General features: G+C 36.4%; 1 protein-coding gene across 2 annotated transcripts in view; it reads left to right on the plus strand.

Moving 5' to 3' along the window:
* ANKIB1 (ankyrin repeat and IBR domain containing 1) overlaps window positions 1-17,243 on the plus strand; it is a 164,624-nt gene that overhangs the window by 108,388 nt on the left and 38,993 nt on the right. For both annotated transcript variants that reach the window (XM_030932121.1, XM_030932122.1), the window contains exons 6-9: window positions 6,620-6,828; window positions 8,609-8,697; window positions 14,940-15,084; window positions 16,749-16,915. In XM_030932121.1, coding sequence (XP_030787981.1) covers window positions 6,620-6,828; window positions 8,609-8,697; window positions 14,940-15,084; window positions 16,749-16,915 — 610 coding nt within the window. The remainder of the gene's footprint in view (window positions 1-6,619; window positions 6,829-8,608; window positions 8,698-14,939; window positions 15,085-16,748; window positions 16,916-17,243) is intronic.

Genomic DNA, 17,243 nt, shown 5'->3' on the forward strand with positions numbered 1-17,243 from the left:
CTATATCCAGAATCTGTGCTTCCTGTGCCTCTCTCCTTTCTAGGATATCCTCCCTCATGTCCGAAGTGTTCTGGTCACCCTGAATCTAATCTCAGGTTCTTAAACTAGTAAAATTTCAAATTTCTGTCCTCAGGCCAAATGTTGTCTGCCCACAGAGAAAAACTTGTAGAAATAGAAACTCATATAGTGCTTTTTAATTTTGTCAGACCTTAATTCCCCTCCAATTTCTGCCTGCTTTTGGTTGCTCTCTAGTGTCCTCAGATAGTTGTGGTTTATATTTTGTCCACTATTTATAGCTATTATCTGTAGGAGACTTGGTCTGATAGTAGCTACTTTAACATTACCAGAAGTAGAACTCTGTCTATTGTATTCAGAGTATCCCTTATGGTTTTCTTAAGATTACCAGGAGGGCTATCCTACCGTTTGTGAATACTGATAATTGTGCCTGCAGCTTTCCCTTATCTTTTATCTGGTGTAATTACATTGGCTAGCACTCCTATGTAACATTGTAAGTGATGCTTATTATTTTCTTGGCTTAAGTGGAAATTCATTCAGTCACCAGTTTGTCCTTTACTGTGTACTAAGCAGTAAACTTCGAGAATTCCAAATGGAGAAGTTGTCTAGAGCTCAGAATCATTTAAGCAGGAAATAGATTCTTGTAATGCATCAGTGAATAGATAATTGAAATTCCGAGAATGGCTTTTGTTTTAAATTAAGAATGAGGCTATTGGTTTGAAAGAGATTCTGCTTATCATGTTAAAACAGTATCTTTTTCTTACTATTTAAGAGCTCTCTTTTTAAAAATTCAGGAGTAATTTTTCAGATTGTCTTACTTTTTCCAGATCTTTTTTAAAAATGATAATACTGATTTTCTTCTTTGATACATTGATATCATAATGTTTTCCTAATGTTCAGTTGTTCTTATATTCCAGGAATAAGGCATACTTGGGCTTGGGGTATATGTTATGCATATTTGGTTTCCCATTGATAATATTTTATGTAGATTTTGACATTATAATACAGTAAATGCTGTCTTAGCCCACATCAACTTAACTTTCAGGATTCCTTTCGTCAAATAGACTGAATGCTTCTGTCTAGGGGTCTCCTTTTCAGAATTGCCATGCACCTGGCTTGAATTGCATGCCAGTAACAAACTTAATTATCTCAGTTGTACACCTTGTTGTAGTAATTACATGATATAATGGAATGATACTGATAAAACATGAGCAAATATTTATTTATTGAAATCTAAGTTGGAGGCTTTGGAAAGCCTTGATAAAGGCAAGTTCGTTTTAAAACTTATCTAAATTATGCGTGAGTAAAATAACTGAAAAAAAGGTCATAAAAATCTAGGCCTTTACATTCATATTTCTAATTGAATGTATTTTAAATCTTAATCTAAGAAAATAACAATGAGAAATGGACAATCTTTTGTGGGTGTAGTTTAGGCAAGAAATAGGAAATAGAAGGAGAGTGATAAGTCAAAGAAAAGGGCTTGGCCCTACATAAAAAAGATTATAGGTGTAGCGGCTCATGTCTGTAATTTTAGCACTTGGGAGCCAAGGCGGGAAAATCACCTGAGCTCAGGAGTTCAAGACATACTTGGGCAACACAGTGAGACCTTGTCTCTACAAAAGTTATAAAAAAAAAAAAAAAAAAAAAAAAAAGGCTGGGCACGGTGGCTCAAGACTGTAATCCCAGCACTTTGGGAGGCTGAGACGGGCGGATCACGAGGCCAGGAGATCAAGACCATCCTGGCTAACACAGTGAAACCCCGTCTCTACTAAAAAAATACAAAAAACTAGCCGGGTGAGGTGACGGGCGCCTATAGTCCCAGCTACTCGGGAGGCTGAGGCAGGAGAATGGCGTAAACCCAGGAGGCAGAACTTGCAGTGAGCTGAGATCCGGCCACTGCACTCCAGCCTGGGCGACAGAGCAAGACTCCATCTCAAAAAAAAAAAAAAAAAAAAAAAAAAAAAAAAAAAAAAAAAAAATCTGGGCATGATGGCACATGCCTGTAAGTCTCAGCTACTCAGGAGTCTGAGGTAGGAGGATCACTTGAACCCAGGAAGCCAAGGCTGCAGTGAGCCATGATCACACCACTGCACTCTAGGCTGGGTGACAGAGCTAGACCTTGCCTCAAACAAAATAAAAATAAAAAAATTAGTAAATTAATATATATGTTTTATTGAATGTTTGAGTTATGTGTATATAATTGTTTTTAATAATTCTACATTTTACATGTCCAGTTATTTGTGCTGATAATGTCAAGATTTGTTTTAGAAATAAGGTTGGGTTTTGGCATTTCAGGTTTTTATAATAGCTTTTTAAAAATATCTGTGTGACTTGGCCGGGCGTGGTGGCTCACGCCTGTAATCCCAGCACTTGGGAGGCCAAGGTGGGCAGATCACCTGAGGTCAGGAATTCAAGACCAGCCTGGCCAACATGGTGAAACCCCATCTCTACTAAAAGTACAAAAATTGGCTGGGCGTGGTGGTGGGTGCTTGTAATCCCAGCTACTTGGGAGGCTGAGGCAGGAGAATTGCTTGAACCTGGGAGGCAGAGGTTACAGTGAGCTGAGATTGCACCACTGCACTCAAGCCTGGGCGACAGAGTGAGACTCTATCTCAAAAAAAAGAAAATATATGTGTGTGTGTGTGTGTGTACATATATATATATATATATATGTATATATATATGAATCTTTCCTTTTTCTTTATGCTTGTGCAAGGACACAAGAATTAATTTCAACTACCACGCTTGGCTAATTTTTTTGTATTTTTAGTAGCAATGGGGTTTCACCATGTTAGCCAGGATGGTCTTGATCTGACTTCATGATCCGCCCACCTCAGCCTTGCAAAGTGCTGGGATTACAGGCGTGAGCCACCGTGCCCTGCCAAAAATTTTAAAAAATTTGCTTATGAAACCATGTGAACCCTATATTTTTTAAATAAATAATTACTGTATTTTTCAGTTTCTCCCAATGTTATTAGTCTGCTTAGAATTACTACCTTTTCATGAGTTCTTCAGCTGTAATCATTTACAACTTCTTGGAATGTTATCTTCTTCAGTTAGATTTTAATAATGGGGGCATGTGGTTTTATATTAATTTGTTCATTCAACAGATTTCTATTGAATATACACTTTGAACTAGGCTCTAGGCTGAATAATGGAGATAAAATCGATTGTAATATAGGTACAAGCTCTGCCCTTAAATAAGTTTACAGTTTGAAAGACATTGCATTTTGTCACAGTTCTTTGAATTTTCTCTCTACATATAGCCATATCTTATTTTCAGTTTTAATGTGTATATGCTGAGTTTTCCTGATTGCCTTAGTTTTTATTTTTAGTTCTTAGATGTTTGTCTTTTTTTCCTGCAGTTTATAGGTTGTCTATCATTTTTTCTATCAATAGTTTCTAACGTATGATTTCTACTTTGCCTTTATGACCTTCTTCCACTTTTCTTGGGTTTGATTGCTTGTAGGGTTTTTTTGTTTGTTTTTTTTTTTAATGATGAGGGCTCAATTGCATGTATTATCTTAATCAGAAAATTCTAGTTTTTTTGGTAAGTGTTTTCTTTACTTTTCCTTTGAAGTGTTTCTTCTCCCTTGGCCTTAAAGAACATTAATTTGTGTCATAATGGGACCATTCTCTTTATTTGGCCACTGAATTTTTTTTTTTTAATGATGGCTTTTTTTGTCCCAAGAAATCTTTTGTGCTGATCCTGATTCTCTGTAATGCAGCGGTCTCTCTGCAACTGTCTCTCTGAACTCTGAGCCCAGCCTTGGGTCTAAATAAGAAGCCTCCGCCTATCTGTTCAGCTCTTCCTCAGTTTTCTCAGGGTCATAGAGATCAGGTGTGCTCATTCGGTTCCAGTGAAAGGAATTAGCCTTACCAGAAAAGAGAACACACTATAAGCCACTGCAATTCAGTCAGTATGGCACTTGTTCAACTCTAGACAAATAGACCATTGAAACAGAATAGTAAATCCAATTTACAGTATTTGGGAATATAATTTATGTAAAGATGACATTATAGATCAGTGGGGAAAGGATATATAATTCATTAAATGGCCCTAATATGACTGGCCATTGGAATACCAAGAAAAAAAAAGGATGAGGGGTATAAAGTCAGTTCATCAGTTTGTCTAGGAGACTTACATGTAAATCTAAGGACAGAGGAAAACTTCTGAGTTGCTAAGACAAGAAAAGCTAAAGAAGAGATAGACATATTAAAGTATATTGGATCTTTAAATTTTTGTTGTAAGTATACCATAAACAAAGTCAGGAAACATAATTTTGATTTGGAAACAATATTAGCTAATGTTTATTGTATATAAAAACCTTCTTTAAATTAACAAGAAATTGGATAAATACCCCAGTGCCAAAATCGCAAAAAGATATGGATAGGTAATTCACAGAAGAGCACATCCAGATGGCCAATAAACACATCAAAAGATATTTGAATATATCTGTTGTCAAGAAAATGCAAATTAAAATAACAGTGAACTGTCAGTTTATAAATGTTTAAAAGAACTGTTAACACCCATTGCTGTAGAAGAAACTGGTAAGGTTCCTCATTGCTAACAGAAGTAAAAACTGTTATAACGTCCTTGGCGTGGTGGCTCATGCCTGTAATCCCAGCACTTTGTGAGGCCAAGGTGGGCGGATCACTTGAGGTCAGGAGTTTGAGACCAGCCTGGACAACACAGTGAAGCCCTGTCTCTACTAAAAATATATGTAAAACTTAGCCTGGAGTGGTGGCACTTGCCTCTAGTCCCAGCTACTTGAGAGGCTAAGACATGAGAATCTCTTGAACCCGGGAGGCAGAGGCTGCAGTGAGCCAAGATCATGCCATTGCACTCCAGCCTGGGTCACAGAGCATGACCCTGTCTCAAAAAAAAAAAAAAAAAAAAAAAATTGTTGTAACCTTTTTGGAAAGCCATCTAGCATTTTCTTTTAAAAACACGATGGGCCTTAGACTCATTAGTCTCATTCCAGGGAATTTATACCAATGAAATACCAATATAAACATGAATATATACTTTTAACTGCACTGATGTAGATTGCAGCCTCGTTGTGGCAAAAAAATAACTATAAACAAAGTAGGGGGATATTTGACTAAATTATGATACACAAATTGTTTCACACAGTGAAACACAGTGGATTAATATGTAGTCATTAAAAAGAAGGAAATAATGTTAAACTAGTTTACTTGGAGAGATTTTCAGGTTGATTAAATGGGAAAAGGAGATAAAGTTTATATGATACTCTATTTATGTAAAATAATCACCAGAAAAACTCTGTATATACAGATAGTCCCTGACTTAGGATGGTCTGACTTATATTTTTTGACTTATAATAGTGCTAACTCAATATGCATTCAGTAGAAACCATGCTACTCTTGAGATGCTGGGCCACTGTAGTGAGCTGTAGCTCCTAGGCAACCACACATTTTCAACTTATATTTTCAGTTTACAGTGGGTTTATCAGGACTTAACCCCATCGTAAGTCAAGGAGCATCTGTATTTATATATGTACTTGTTTATTTTCCTTAGCTGGCAATACACCCGTTTTCATTGCATGTCAAAGTCATATTTATCCTGTTAAACTGCCAAATACATTGGCTTAATATGGTCGAAAAAAAAAACATATATAGAAAATTTCCAGTTATTTGTGTTTAAGCTATAAAATTTTATAGAATGTGCCTACAGTGAATAATTTACCCTTTAGTCTTCTCAGAAATAGTGTGTGATCACGGGACGAACACAGGCTTTGGAATCACAGAAATTGGTTTCAAATATCTTTGTGAGCTTGGACAAGTTATATAACTTCCTTCAGTCTTGATTTCTTCACCTAAATAATAATTGAAAAGTTTGCTGGGAGGAATAAATGAAATTATGTAAAACACCTAGCAAAGTAATCAAATGTATTAGTTTGTTGTTTTTAAAGGGTTAGGTTTTCATGGCTCTAGACATTATAATATGTTTTACCTGGCAATTTTTAAAATATTCACAGTAGGAAGATAATATTTTTTAGTTAAGCCAGGTTCAGGATCACTTAATATAGAATTTATACCTAATTCACTAAAACTTTGTTTATAACTCTGATTTCTTCAGAAGTTTCTTCTGCTTTCAAGCTGTTTATTAAATGGTTTTTAGGACCTGCTACTGGCATTTTGATATATCTATAGTGAACTATGTAATCATTTTACAACTTGATGCCAGTGAGGACAGTTTAAAAATTATATATATATATATATTTGAAAGAGTAAAGAAGCTAAATTAAACCTATGCCAGCGAAAATGTAGTGAATTCCAAGAGTGATATGTGAGTGACCTGTTTTGATTGTTAGTAGAAAGTACTGGAAATTTTGACCATACTGCTAGATCTTGACATGGTTGTAAGCCATGATCAGTTATGAAAGCTTAAATTTTGTGTAAAAATGCTAATAACAAGAACATACCTAGACATTCATTTGCAGTTACTACATTTATATAAATACTTTTTTCTTTACATGACCAAAATTTGTAATTCATTCAGATTTTTTGTTATTATATAGCTTTTAAAACATTACCATATTTTCTTTTTTGAGAGCTATCCATTCCATTTTTCTTTAAGACTGGGACAGGGAGAAATTACTTGAAGCTTGGATGTCCAACCCGGAGAACTGCTGCCAACGATCAGGTGTTCAAATGCCAACTCCACCACCAAGTGGGTATAATGCCTGGGACACGCTACCATCTCCAAGAACTCCAAGGACTACGCGCTCTTCTGTCACCTCCCCAGATGAAATCAGCTTATCTCCTGGGGACTTAGACACTAGTTTGGTATGGTTTGGTATTCACTGTACTTCTCATAGCTTTGTTTTTAGTCTTTTAACATTCAAATGATTTAATATTGTTCCGTGGAGTGTCTGGTTGTGTTCTTATAATTGAATCCTGTCCCTTTCTTGAAAGGTTCAGTTATTTCCGTGCTTCAGTAAATATTTGTTAGTACAGACTATTTTTGTGATCTCTGAATTATAGATTGAAAAAAAAAAAAAGGTTTTCTTTCCTCATTTCCATACAGAGAACTTAAAACAGTTTAGGGAAACCATCTATTTTATTTTCCCTTAAAACTTCAATTGCTTGAAGATTTAAATACAGGCCAGGCCTGGTGGCTCATGCCTGTAATCCTAGCACTTTGGAAGGCCGAGGTGGGTGGATTGCCTGAGCTCAGGAGTTCGAGACCAGCCTGGGCAACATAGCACGACCACATCTCAAAATACGTACACACATGTATACAATATATTGAAATATAAAAAGTTAAGTTTGTGATAGGCACTGTAAACCAAAAATACAGAAACATTTTTTATAATTTCTTGAAAGCTAATTTTTAAGCGCTTACAGTATATTGATAGTTATGTATTTGTTTCAGTAAAGCTTCTGTAGTTTGTTAACTAGATGCATTTCCAAAATAAGTGTTTCATTATTTTACAAAACAGTGCTGCCATTGTCAGCATTTTTAATTGGCATATCATTGGTGTGCTGTTATAGAAGATTTTAATATTTCTTGAATGACTCAGCCACTCGAAATATGTGATAAATATGAAAGTACTTCTCATTTTTTTTCTATTTTTTTTTCTTTTTTTTTCTTTTTTTTGTTTTTGTTTTTTTCTTTTCTTTTTTTTTTTTTTTGTTGTGTACTTCTCATTTTATCTGTGCCTTTTTGAAAAACAGAATCCTGTAATTTGCATCTGTAACATGATACATTTTGCTTCTGGAGAGCTATTGTTTAGAAGATATTAGGTAGGTGAAAAAGTGATTGCAGCTTTGGCTGTTAAAATGGCATAATTGTAATACATAGGTGGAGTTTTGTTGTTTTTTGGGGTTTTTTTGAGATGAAGTTTTACTCTTATTCCCCAGGCTGGGGTGTAATGGCACGATCTCAGCTCCCTGCAACCTCTGCCTCCTGAGTTCAAGTGATTCTCCTGCCTCAGCCTCCTGAGTAGCTGGGATTACAGGCACGTGCCACCACACCCAGCTAATTTTTGTATTTTTAATAGAGACAGGGTTTCACCATGTTGGTCAGGCTGTCCCGACCTCAAGTGATCTGCCCAGCTCTGCCTCCCAAAGTGCTGGGATTACAGGTGTGAGTCACCATGCTCAGCAGGGTTCTCTCCCTGGAAAGTTTGGATATCTTGAGTTGCTGCATTAAAAATACAGAGTTACTCTGTTTTTATGGATTTTGAAGGGTAAGTGTAATGTGAAGGGCATGATGCTGAAGTGGTTTTTTGCAACATGCAATTTGATGTTGACCCGAATGATTTGTTTCTTGTACTTCCTTTTCCAAATGCACAGTTGCTGATTAATACATAAATTTGGAATTTAAGGGTTTGATTTTTGCATTAGAACATTTAAATCCCACTGTTGTTTATAGTGAGGTAGTCATGGTATTTGTTACTGAAAGACACACTTACTGTCCTTAAAACTTTGAAAAAGGTAACTTTCAAAAACTTTTATTTACTGTACTAGTATTTTTGCCTTTTAAAAAAGTGAAGAAAATGAATGTATTGTTCTCTTTCAAAAGTATAGTTCTGTTTAAATCATTGTTCTTCTTCATCTCCAGTGTGACATTTGTATGTGCAGTATCTCTGTATTTGAAGACCCCGTGGATATGCCCTGTGGACATGACTTTTGTAGAGGATGTTGGGAGTCGTGAGTATATGAGCACCTTAGTTAGCATTTCTTACTGCATGATAGCGCTCTGATTTGTTGATAAAATTGTTTACTTTCAGTATTTAATGATACAAATTGTTTATATTGACTTCTGAGTTACACAGAAATGAATTTAGACTTTACTAGTAAGGAAAAATATTTTTGTTTTTATTTTTACATCTTCCCCAGCTATTTTAATTAATGCTATTTAGCTTAATGTAAGGTACCTTTAGAAACAAAGCAGTTATACAAATAATTTTTCTTAGTATTTTAATTTATATTACATCTAATGTAAATTTCAGGCAAGAATCAGTTTGTGTTATATCCCAGGAATCTTAAGCATTTGTTTTTGTGCTGTCTCAATTTTTTGTGACAATCAAATTGCCTTGAAAATCTGTAAGAATATGGATGTCTAAGATTCCTTTTTAGTGAATGCAAAGTTAAATGTTTTAGCTAGACATAGTTGGGTATATTTTACTAATGGAAAATTTGTTTTGCTTCTTGTGTTTATCTCTGTTTACCCTTCCCATTACCTTTCAAGATTTATACTTTTTCACCATCCATTAACTTAGCTCTCATGTTGCACTTTTCGAGAGAAGTTTCTAAACAAAGATTGCTATAATGAGCACTGTAATATCATGTTATCTCTGGAGACATACAAAGTGTTGTTCGATGACCTAAGTGAGGTATATCGTTGGTATTAAAGAAAATCTTAGAAATCAGAAGTTTTTAACCTTTTTTTTTTTTTATGGAATATTAGTTAGGAAGTATAGGGAACTAGGGAATACTATGTGGGTGAGAGACAAGAGCTTGAGCAGATTTTCTGAGTTCTTCTTTTTAAACAGCTTTGTTGAGGTACAGTTGACATACATAAAGCCACACATTTAAAATAAATAATTTGATAAGCTTTGATATCTCTATACAACCTTGAAACCATCACCACAACCCCTAGAATCTATCATTCCCAATTCCTCATTTCCCATTGAATCTGTGCTACTTTTCTCTTTCTGCCTTCCTTTTATCACCCCCATTTGTAGGCAACCACTGAGCTGTCATTCTGTTTTTTTTTTTCTTTTTTGAGACAGGGTCTCACTCTGTCACCCAGGCTAAAGTGCAGTGGCATGATCTCAGCTCACTGCAGCATCTTCCTTCCCGGGTTCAAGTGATTCTCACGCCTCCGCCTTCCCGGGAAGCTGGGACTATAGGTGCCCACCACCACACCCTGCTAATATTTGTATTTTTAGTAGAGATGGGGTTTTGCCATGTTGATCAAGCTGGTCTCGAACTCCTGACCTCAAGTGATCCACCCACCTCAGTCCCCCAACGTGTCTGGTTTGATTTTGAGTACATTTCTTTATCTGTTTTCCAAATTGGAGTCAGAGGTAAGATTTCATTTGGAGGGGGAAAAAAGCTACTGCTTTTTAAGTCAGAATATCTGGTTGTTCCTTTTAAGACATAGACTAGATTCTACTCAGAGTCTACTTAAATAGGATCAGATCAGTACACCTGTTACAGGTAAACTAATTGACAAAGGTCAGAGCTCACAATCCAAAGCTATCCTTAACCCAGTTGTGGAGGCAGAAAATACTTCCCAGGTAAAATTTTATTTATCTTAGTTGTTAACTGTACTGAATTAGGAAGTATTACCTGAGCTCTACCAAGTTAGCTGTTGGTCTTGGTATGTATATGAAAATTGAGTCCCCCAGGTATTTTCTTGAATTTTTTTTGAGTGTCACTGACCTTCCTCACCTGATTTGTATCACAGGCACTATCTCCCAAACTCATCACAAACTAGCCATAAGAAATGTATGGTAAGATTTAAATTTGAAAGATCTAATTATTGATTTCATTAGTACGTTCTAGCCTACCTAGGATTCTCCTTTCCATCCCTTCCAAGTTTGTCAAATCAAGCGCCAATAAAAGAAGTTCCATGTTGAGTGATTCGTATGTTGATGAAATCATTTTTAAATTATCACAGTTTTTTTTTTTAATAGGCATATAGGAAAAGAAACTTCTATCTAAAACCAAGGAAGCATTTTTATAGGTCCTCAGATAGTTTGAAAGTCCCTCTATCTTACTCTGCCCAACCTTTTTATTAATACAGCTAGATGCTTTAGTGCAGGCTTGTCCACCTGTGGCCCACAGGCTGCATGTGGCCCAGGACAGCTTTGAATGTGGCCCAACACAAATTCATAAACTTCCTTAAAACGTTATGAGGTTTTTGGTGTTTTTTGTTTGTTTGTTTGTTTTGCTATTTTTGTTTTAAGCTCATCAGCTGTCATTATTGTTAGTATATTTTTTGTGTAGCCCAAGACAGTTCTTCTTCCAATGTGGCCCAGAAAAGCCAAAACATTGGACACCCCTGCTTTAAAGTATTGATGCCAAGGGCTGAAATAAAAGGGAAGAGCCAGGCATAGTGGCACGTGTCTGTAGTTCTAGCTACTTGGGCAGCTGAGGCAGAAGGATCACTTGAGCCCAGGAGTTCAAGACTACAGTGAGCTATGACAACACCACTGCACTGCAGCCTGGGTAACAGAAGAAGATCCTATCAATTGATTGATTGATCAATCAACAGATTAGTTAGAAATTATTATTTTCTAGCCAGAATAGAATTTCTTTGCTAATATTGAGAATATAAGAGCTCAGGTTCTAGATACAATAGGCCACTGGGTTGCGAATTCCTTTTCTGCTATTTATTAGTTATTGATTTAGGTAAGTGGTAGCCTGCCTGTTCCTTAGTTTCCTAATCTATAAAGTGGTGATGATAGTATGTACTTCATAGGATTATCGTCAGTGTTTTTAAATTTCTTAATATATGTAAAGCACTTAAAACAGGATCTTGCATGTAATAATCACTCAATAAGTATTACTTATTATCATATTCCTAAGCATTGTAATAAGCAGAGAGAGCCTACCTATGATATCATCTGTGAATCTTACCTGCAAGATAAAAATATAGGTAAAGTTTGCCCCACATTTATCTCTTTTACTGACACTCATCAACTCCGTGTTGTGCTCATACATTTTTATTAAATTGTGTCTTGATGAGAAATAATAACATGGCCAACAGAACTGATCCTGTCTTCAATGAGGTCTTCTCAGTTCTGTAATTTAATTCCTCAGAGATGATTAAATCTTCTCTGATATATTTAAAATATGTAAAATTCAAAACATCATCATGTAGTAACTATGTCTAAGCAAACTGTGAACTTTGACAAGAGACTATCCAACTTCCCAGGGAATCTATTCATAGCTAAAAAGAAGAGAATGTTGTTATGTGAAAAAAGAACTCTACAGTTAACAATTCTCTACTTTTAGTCTTAAGACTTCTTTGTTTTTGTTTTTTTTTTTTTTTTTGAGATGGAGTCTCACTCTGTCACCCAGGCAGGAGTGCAGTGGCACCGTCTCAGCTCATTACAACCTCTGCCTCCCGGGTTCAAGTGGGTCTCCTGCCTCAGCCTCCTGAGTAGCTGGGATTACAGACGCCTGGTACCACGCCCAGCTAATTTTTGTATTTTTAGTAGAGACAGGGTTTCACCATGTTGGTCAGGGTGGTCTCGAACCCCTGACCTTGTGATCCGCCTACGTCGGCCTCCCAAAGTGCTGGGATTACAGGCGTAAGCCACCATGTCAGGCCACAATGTACCTTATATATCACTCCTTAGTACAGGAGTGAAAACACTACTTGTGAAAAAATGGATAAGGATCTACCAGAGGTAGGAAGAATGCCAAGGGAAAAAAAAAATTAATTCCTGGAAGCCAAAGAGAATTTGAAAGAAGGAAATGTTCACAGTGTCTCATGTTCTAGAGAAATCAAGGAAGATAAAAACTGTGAATTCTTTAATAAATTAGGCTAATGGGTAGTCATTGTGGCCCAGTGAAGAGGTGATAGCAGCCAGATGCTGCAGAAATTGAGAAGTGAATGACATGGGCTTGAGGAAGGAATAACAGATCATCATAAACTATTTTGTCAGGAAACTTTGATGTGAAAGAAAAAGAAAATGAAACAAAAGAGAGTCGTGTGGTTAGTAAGGGTTTTTAAAATGGGAAAAACTTGAGCATGTTTATTGTGCCCAAGGTAAGAGACGTTAGAAAGTAAAAGACAGAAAGGATAGGTTATTGGATAGTGCAAGTCTCAGAGCTGGCCAGAGGATTTGAGGATTAGCCTGGGAGTAAAAGAGAAAGCTCTCCCTTTCACAGAAGTGAGTGGGATGAGAAGGAAAGAACGCTAAAGATACTGCTAGGTTTGAGGTGTGGTAGAGAGCACTTAGAGAACTGCCTGTTGGGGACTCTCTTTTCTATGAATTGCCCAGACGAGGATATGAAAGAGAAGATGGAACAAAGGGAATGGGCCTGCCAAGGTCTCAATAAGGTGTTTGTTGTTGTTGTTGTTGTTGTTAAGTGCAGTGGAATTAAGAGAATGAGAGAACTAAAGAAAAAAGATACTATAGTTAGTGAAATAAAATGTTGATGGTGAGGACTAAGCAGTTGTGATTTAATTTCCTGGTTTTCCATTTATTTTCTCTAGATTTAAGTGTTAAATTCAATATACAATAATCTGTACTTCAAAAGTTTGTTTCTTGCTTTTCTAAGGGCAGTATTAAATGATAATAACAATAATAATCCCTTTGGGAGGCCGAGGCGGGCAGATCACCTGAGGTTGGGAGTTCGAGACCACCCTGACCAACATGGAGAAACCCCGTCTCTACTAAAAATACAAAATTAGTTGGGTGTGGTGGCACATGCCTATAATCCCAGCTACTTGGGAGGCTGAGGCAGGAGAATTGCTTGAACCCAGGAGGCGGAGGTTGCGGTGAGCTGGAGATCGCACCACTGCACTCCAGCCTGGGCAACAAGAGTGAAACTCCGTCTAAAAAAAAAAAAACAAATAATAATCCTTACTAAAATTTATGAATTCTTACTCTATGTCATGCACCATGTAGATTTTTCACATATAACAACCCTGGGAAGTTCACATTATTATCTCCACTTTATATATGGTGAAACAGAGGCTTAGAGCAGTTAAATAAATTGCTTAAGATCATATGCCTTGTTGGTGACAGACCTGGAATTTTCTAAGTCAATACACTGCTTTTAGCTGAACATGGTAGTACATGCGTGTAATCCCAGCTACTCACTCAGGAGGCTGAGGTGGGAGGATCACTTAAGCCCAGGAGTTTGAGACCAACCTGGGCAAAGAGAGAGACCCCACCTTTAAAAAAAAAGAAAGAAAGTAAGTAAAGGAAAGAAAAAAAGAACCCTGCTTTTAATCTAACCTTGGGCCGGATTCCTGCTTCTTTCTTTACAAGGCATTTTTTCCTCACTACTCAAGTATACCTAAGTAGGACATAAAACTTATTTTAATATTCATCTAAATGAAATATAAAGAGAAAACCTATAAACCTATTCTTAAAAATCTATGCTATATTTTAATGCCACCCCAAAATATTCTTGAATTACCTATGACTCATTTCTATACCATTGCCCCCTTTTCTTTAAAGCTATAGCATATTGAGAATTGAATATGACCTTTCTGAGCCACTCATTTCTGAATTTTTAATTTTAAATAAAAGTATTTTTTCAGATTGTTTCAGATTTTTAGTGGGAATAAAGCAAAATAGAAACATATAAAACATACGAGTGTATGTATATATGTGTATGTGTATATATTGATATATAAAATGAATGGCTTAACAGATAATATGCGTTACAGTTGCTGTTTCACACTTTTGTTGGTATTATTTTAATTATACTCTGACAGAAAATTCAGCATAAAGAAAAATTGGCCAGGCACAGTGGTTCATGTGTATAATCCCAGAGCTTTAGGAGGCCAAGGCAGGAGAATTGCTTGAGACCAGGGGTTTGAGACCAGTCTGGACAACATAGCAAGACGCATCGCAACCAAAAATTTAAAAATTAGCCCAGCATAGCAGCATGCACCTGTAGGCCTAGTTACTCAGAAGACTGGGGTGGGAGGATTGCTTCAGCCCGAGAGTATGAGGCTACAGTGATCTGCAGTCGTGCCACTGCACTCCAACCTGGTTGATGGAATGAGACCCTGTCTCTAAAAAAAAAAAAAAAAAAAAGGAAGAAAAAGGAAAATTCTTAGAATGTATGTGCAACATAATATCCTTGCTCCTTTGCTGTCCATTGACAGCATGTTATGTTATTGCATAAATTCTTAGAATGTATGCGCAACATAATATCCTTGCTCCTTTGCTGTCCATTGATCATTTTAATAGGTTTTTGAATCTGAAAATTCAAGAAGGTGAAGCTCACAACATTTTTTGCCCTGCATATGATTGCTTCCAACTTGTGCCTGTGGATATCATAGAAAGTGTAGTTTCAAAGGAGATGGACAAACGGTACCTACAGTTTGATATTAAGGTAAGGTATGCTGCCAATTATCTGTCCAATTTCCATAATTTTGATTTTATTAAACCTTTATAACATTATTTTTTCTTTTTATTTTAGTTTTGAAAACAAAATAATGGGTCTTTTCTTAGAAACACTTTATCAGAAAAGTTGCATAAAGGAATGGTGACAAAGTTTGAAGCTAAAGCATTATTTCATAATAATAAAAGGAAAGGGGAAAGGCTAAAGTACTAGTAATTTACAAAATTTAAAATAAAACTATTTATCAGAACTTTTTATTAATTTGCCTTTTGCACTTTAATAACTGATTGATCAAGATAATGTTCAAATTAGATTTTACCTACTTTAAGTTTTTTAAAAGACATTATCTTTCATGCTCCTAAAATATTTGGAAATAAAGATTCTCAACTTGGAAGTTTATTATTTTTATTCCAAGTAATAGGTTTATTTAATGAATTATAATGTTTATTTCATCTTTTTTTGTCTTTTTTTTTCCAGAAGTTTTAAGTGTAGGCGAGTTACTTTCTTTTGTGTGTGTGAGATTTAAAAGTTACATTTTAACTGCTTTAAGCAGATTTTACTGAGTCTAATATATGAACTTTTAAAAGACAAGTCCTGGCCGGGCGCGGTGGCTCAAGCCTGTAATCCCAGCACTTTGGGAGGCCGAGACGGGCGGATCACGAGGTCAGGAGATCAAGACCATCCTGGCTAACATGGTGAAACCCCGTCTCTACTAAAAATACAAAAAACTAGCCGGGCGACCTGGCGGGCGCCTGTAGTCCCAGCTACTCGGGAGGCTGAGGCAGGAGAATGGCGTGAACCCGGGAGGCGGAGCTTGCAGTGAGCTGAGATCCGACCACTGCACTCCAGCCTGGGCGACAGAGCGAGACTCCGTCTCAAAAAAAAAAAAAAAAAAAAAAGACAAGTCCTACTTTTTTTTTTTTCTTGGAGACAGAGTCTCACTCTGTCTCCCAGGCTAGAGTGCAGTCGTGTGGTCTCCGCTCACTGCAACCTCTGCCTCCAAGATTCAAGCGATTCTTGTGCCTCAGCCTTCTGAGTAGCTGGGATTACAGATGCCCACCACTATTCCCGGGTAATTTTTGTATTTTTGGTAGAGTTGGGGTTTCTCCATGTTGGCCAAGCTGTTCTCCAACTCCCGACCTTAGGTGATCTGCCTGCCTCAGCCTCCCAAAGTGCTGGGATTATAGGCGTGAGCCACCGTGCCCAGCCCCCTCTTCTTTAACATAGAAAGTATCATAGTATTATTATGTATTATTTGGATACCATTTAGAAATTTACTCTTCTAATACAGCTACATGCATGTTTCTACTTAATAATTATATTCATCAGGAAACTGACACATTGTATGAGAAAACATTTTAAAATTACATATTTTCTGTGCGAACAATTACATTTTTACTTTATCATCATTTACATGGTTTTTAGACTAAAGAAAACATAAGTTTTAAAAATCATTTTGTTAATTGTTACTTTCCCCTTAATAATTTTTTCAGTACTTTCCAGTACTGTTTAAATTTCTTGAGACTGACAACTCCATGCATTTTATTTCACTCTTTTTCTTTCTTTGCTTTATAGTAAATGACCATAGAGGTACACTCTGTATTATAATTTAGCATTAAAATATTCTTTGTGTTTTGTTATTGCTGTTTAAACAGGCCTTTGTTGAAAATAATCCTGCCATTAAATGGTGTCCTACTCCAGGCTGTGACAGAGCAGTAAGACTAACAAAACAAGGGTCAAATACATCTGGATCTGATACACTCAGCTTTCCATTGCTGAGAGCGCCTGCTGTTGATTGTGGAAAAGGACACCTCTTCTGCTGGTTAGTATAAGATAAGATGGAATCAGTCTAATCACCTTTCTTTCCAATAGTTATTAAAGAGACTTTGCACCTTGAGTCAGGCCGTTAAATTGTAGTATATTTGATAGTATTCTTAATTTAAGAAATGTGTAATAAGTAGTAATAGTTCATATTTGTTGTGTGCTTAGTGAGTGCCAAGCACTACACCAGCTATTTTTTACATATTGAATTTTCCCAACAATGCTGAGTTGAGTTGATGTTGTTATGCCCATTTTACAGATAAGGAAACTCGGGCACAGAGAAGTTCCCCAGGGTTATACAGCTAGGAATTGGCAGAAATGGGATTAGA

This window comes from Rhinopithecus roxellana, chromosome 6 (assembly GCF_007565055.1).
Source record: "Rhinopithecus roxellana isolate Shanxi Qingling chromosome 6, ASM756505v1, whole genome shotgun sequence".
Lineage (NCBI taxonomy): Eukaryota > Metazoa > Chordata > Mammalia > Primates > Cercopithecidae > Rhinopithecus > Rhinopithecus roxellana.